The following is a 4,703-nucleotide window of genomic DNA, read 5'->3' as shown; positions in this document are numbered from 1 at the left end:
AAATTAGTCTAAACTCAATGGAGCCAAATTAATTAGGAGTGTAAAGTTTGATTCCCATGCAACTATGCAAGGCACATGTGAGTTGAACCAGTCCATATCCAAAGGTCTATATTTTGTCATTCAACTTACAAGTTCAACCTAGATACTTATTAAATTGCAAGTTCGAATTCCCCTTCTCTAATATCGTGAATCGTGATTCATTTATTATCAAGGACTTAGAAATGGACACTATCAAGTAACAACAATGCCAAGTACCAAAACCATTAGGGAGGGATCAGGCAAATAAATTGTACGAAATCTTAGCATGAAGCCCTTTGATTCAAAAAAACAAAAAAGCATTTAATCATATACTTGAAAGAATTGAACAAATGAAGGTTTACAAGGGTAGGCTATCTGTCTCCGAGAAACAATTAAGATATAAGTAAAGAACCATAGAATGAATACATACATACCTATTTGCTATGTATTATATATAAAAGTATGGCCTATACAATCCTAAGATGACCGACCGATCTTGCGAAAGAGTGCTCTACAAATCATGCAGAAACTATGAGACTGTCTCATACTCGACTATTTGCTCAATAATATAAATTCATCTGTAATCATTTAAAGCGATTTAATGTAGACAGATCACAGAAACCCAGTGCCTCCAAGACCATGATGCAGTAGATTATGAGCAATAGCATCTCTAGTTTTTATTGTCGTCATAGATTGCAATGGTATGTCCGGCATCATTTCATCGTCAAAAAGATCAAAATTAGCCTCAGGATCCATCACCTCTCCCTTTATTTCACATATATTATGCAAAACACAGCAAGCACCAAGCACCATAGGCAACTCCTGAAGTTTAACCTCGGTTCGCTTTTGCAAGCAACACCACCTTCCTTTCAACCTTGCAAAGGCATCCTTGGCAACCTTCTGGACTTCCCCAATCTTCTCATTGAAAGCATGCTGAGTCCAAGTTAGATTAGACTGAGTATATGGGACTAATACCCAATCCATTAACGGGTAACCCGAACCCCCAACAATCCAAACACCCTTCAAAAGCCCTTGATTACCCCTTTGATACAATGCTGACTTCTCTAACACCTTATCATCAGGCATTGAACCAGGCCATCCTATACATATATCAGTAAACACCCCTTTAGGGTTAACAACACCTTGAACTGTAATCGAGTAAGACGTCTTCTGATTTCTCTCCGTATGTCGCTTATTGAAATAAGCAGCCACACTAATCTTAGGAGCAATGATAGGTATATGAGTTGTATACATAGAACCAACGACATTAGGAATACCCGAAAGAGACTCATATTCTTCCTCAATCCTCTTCAATGATTCCTCATTTGGCCATTGCAAATACTTAGGCATCAAAACATTCCTAATTGCTTGACAAACCTCAAGAACAAGCTTATGACAAGTTGAAATACCCAACCCAAACCTCTTAGACACTAGCCTAAGTGGCTCACCAGTTGCCAATCTATATATACAAACCGCCACACGCTGTTTAACAGGAATTGCAGCTCTTAACATTGTATCCTCCTTAGCAACAACTGAATTCAACTCCTCACAAATCACCTCAAATGTTGATTTACCCATCCTAAAAAATTTCCTAAACTCTGCTTCAGGAAATTCAGGACTATTACACTCATCCCACCATGCTTTCGACCGATCTTTTACCCATAATCGACGCTGATGACTAACTAATGACCCACTACCAGATTGTTTACCACTACTATTAACATCAAGATTACAACTTTTTTCAACCATTTCAGTTGCAACAGCAGTAACAGCAGAATTAACAGCAACCCTTGATTTCTTTCTCCTTAATCTATCATTTCCTTCTAAACCCTCATAATGATTTTGCATATTTGAGTAATAATCCTCCATTGATTGTGTTTTTTTCTTATGATTAGCATCAAGATTAGATTTTTCTTCAGAATCAATATTATCCCATTCTTGTTTATCAACTTTTTCTTCATCTTCCAACAATAAAAATGAACTAACAATCTCTTTAAAACCCTGTTTTTCTTCAGCATTAACATCTTTCTTTCTCCTCTTCCTACCACCAACGCCATTGTTGGGCTTGCTACTACCATTATTCATCCTTCAAGCTACGATTTTTATGTGAATTGATGGGAAATAAAATCTGGGTATTCAAGATTGAAGTGAATTGATGAGAAAAATGGGGAGAATTGGGTGAAAAATGAGAGAAGAAAGAATGCACTTTATATGTTCGATGAAATGTGTAAGAGAAGGTGTGAACGCGAAAGAGTTGAAAGGTTTGAAAAAGAAGGGATTAGTTGTCTTTATTTTCAAAGGAGAGAGGGATAGAGAAGGTGTGAATAGGAAGTTGCCTTGTTGAGAAATGAAATAAGGTGAGGTGGATCTTGGTTGGTTGATTGAATTGATATATTATGCTCCTTTTATATTTTCGAGATTAGCATGCCATTTCTTTTGGGATTCAGAGTCAAAAAGTTGCCCCATTATGAATCTTTGGTTTGATATAATTAAATCTGAGTTGTTCTTTCTTTAGATGGGTCATTCTAATTTTTTTTAAAAACGAGATTTTAAGATTATTTTTTTATAATTATATCTGAGTACATTGAAAAATAAGTTAAGATAAGCGGTAAAACTAGTTGGATCATTATGGTTACATTTGAGTTTTTGACCATAAAATAATCACAAAATCTCATATCTTTTCAAAAGACGTAAATGATTCGTCTTAAACAAAAAGTTATTATTAAATCAAATTTTAAGCTATGGTAATGACGAAAGAATTAAAAGTTGACTAAATTTTTTTTTTTTTTTTGGTACTGATGGGGCATATTCTGCACCCGCTGACCGAGTCAACATATTGAGCAAGGTCAAAGATAAATGACAGCAAGTCAACTTATTAACAGCCTAACCGACAAAGCCGTCGCTTACTGTCATTTGGTCTCGGCGCAAGAACTAGCCGAGAGGCATATCCGCGTACTCACATCCGGTCCCCTCGGCATGGAGTCAACCAGCCGCCGCTGTCATGGGTCCTCACCGAGGGTAAGATAGTCTTTCCACCTGCTAGCCACTTGGCCACTTGGCCACTACGTGACAAAAGGTGAAAGTCTATAAATACTCCACTTCTCTCATTAAGAAAAGGATCCGAAAATCATCTTAATCTGGTATAAACTCTCTTATCTCTCTACAATATACTTTGCCAAGTTAACACACAACTTATCTCTTTAAGTTTACTAACTTGAGCGTCGGAGTGAGTACGCTCGGTACCAAGCCGAGCCCTCAGTTTGCTCATCTTTACAGGAGAGAGTGAAAGGAAGAGACAAGCAACGACGTCATTCTACAAGCTTAAGTGGTCATAATCCTGCTCCGGAATTACACCCGGAACAATTGGCGCCGTCTGTGGGGAAGGAGATACTAAAAGCTAGTCACCTACCTTACAAAAAAAAAAAAAAAAAAAAACCATTCAGCGAGCTAAGAAGATGTCAAAGCAACAAGAAACTATGAGTGAAAGAACTGCATTCTTCCAGGATGACACGTTCCGTAATTCTGAGATCGGACAGTCCCCCACCGGCCGAGTCACTGAACCGGCGTACGGGATGCCAAAAGAGCGAAGAACACCGCCGCTACCGCCAAGTCATGTCATGGGACATGTGGTCGTCGATGCGGCCAAATTAAAGCTATTCCTGGACCGGATGAGATGGGTAGTACGTCGATCACCCCCGTCACGACGACGGTGTGGCAGTGCATCCACAGTGACCAGGGCCCATAAAGTGACTCGAACAACTCGACCGGAGCGATACAAGGAGCCGGGCATGCTAGGACGCTTGTGCAGAGCCCGTGGTGCCGGTGGCGGACACCGAGTCCTTCCCCCACTCGCGGGAGGACAGCGTCGCCGCGGCAACAACGAGGCCACCCCCGAAGGAATGAAAGAAGTCCGACTCACCAAAGTCGGACAACAAGCCCTTCCCGCCAGAGGGAGAGAAGCCGGACTAAGGTTGCGAGGAGCCGATCGCCGCGTGTCATTCGACACGTGGTCAGACAGCCTCTCAGTGCCTATGTCCTCGAAGTCCCTGTGCCGACTAAGCTGAAGCTGCCGCCGTTATCATACAAAGGGGATAGCGACCCAAACGACCATGCCGAGGCTTTCGAGTCGTACATGTCGGTATGGGAGCAGCCTGATGAGGTGTGGTGCCGAGTCTTCCCAACGACCCTGCATGGGATGACTCAGAGTTGGTACAAGGGGCTACCTAATGGCTCGGTATACTGTTATGCCGACCTAAGAGACAATTTCATAGCCTAGTATGCTTGCAACAAGAGAAGGGCCGTGGAAACATCAGATCTCCTCACTATCCGACAGGGGGAGGACGAGTCCCTCCGAAGCTACGTGAAGAGATTCGACGCAAAAGTTCAGCAGATCCGCGAGCTGAACACCGAACTGGCGGCCTTCGCACTGATGAAAGGCCTCCCGAAAGGCGAGTTCAAAAACGAGCTGATCAAGTGCGAGAACCTCAACTTAGACTCCGCCAGAAAGATGGCCGACCGAGCCGTAAAGGTGGAAGACTATCACAAAACCTGGGTAGGCCACAGTGAAGCTGGGCACCCAGAGAGGAAGAGCCGCCGGGACAAAATAGATGAAGGCCGCCGTGACGGGAATAGGTCACGGCCCGAGAGATTTAATAGGAAACAGTACTCGGCGGGCGTCGGGGGGA

At 42.3% G+C, this 4,703-nt stretch overlaps 1 protein-coding gene across 1 annotated transcript; it reads right to left on the bottom strand.

Annotated features, from left to right (window-relative positions):
* Window positions 1-318: 318 nt before the first annotated feature.
* Window positions 319-2,403, bottom strand: LOC141612085 (protein ANTAGONIST OF LIKE HETEROCHROMATIN PROTEIN 1). The gene has a single exon (XM_074430796.1). The coding sequence runs from the start codon at window positions 2,101-2,103 to the stop codon at window positions 631-633; it is 1,473 nt and encodes a 490-aa protein (XP_074286897.1). The 5' UTR covers window positions 2,104-2,403; the 3' UTR covers window positions 319-630.
* Window positions 2,404-4,703: the final 2,300 nt, after the last annotated feature.

Source organism: Silene latifolia, chromosome 11, assembly GCF_048544455.1.
Source record: "Silene latifolia isolate original U9 population chromosome 11, ASM4854445v1, whole genome shotgun sequence".
NCBI lineage: Eukaryota > Viridiplantae > Streptophyta > Magnoliopsida > Caryophyllales > Caryophyllaceae > Silene > Silene latifolia.
This window is presented reverse-complemented; position numbering and strand designations above follow the sequence as displayed.

Excerpts from the sequence above, each read along its gene's own strand:
- LOC141612085 (XM_074430796.1), bottom strand. The coding sequence starts at position 2,103 with ATGAATAATGGTAGTAGCAAGCCCAACAATGGCGTTGGTGGTAGGAAG.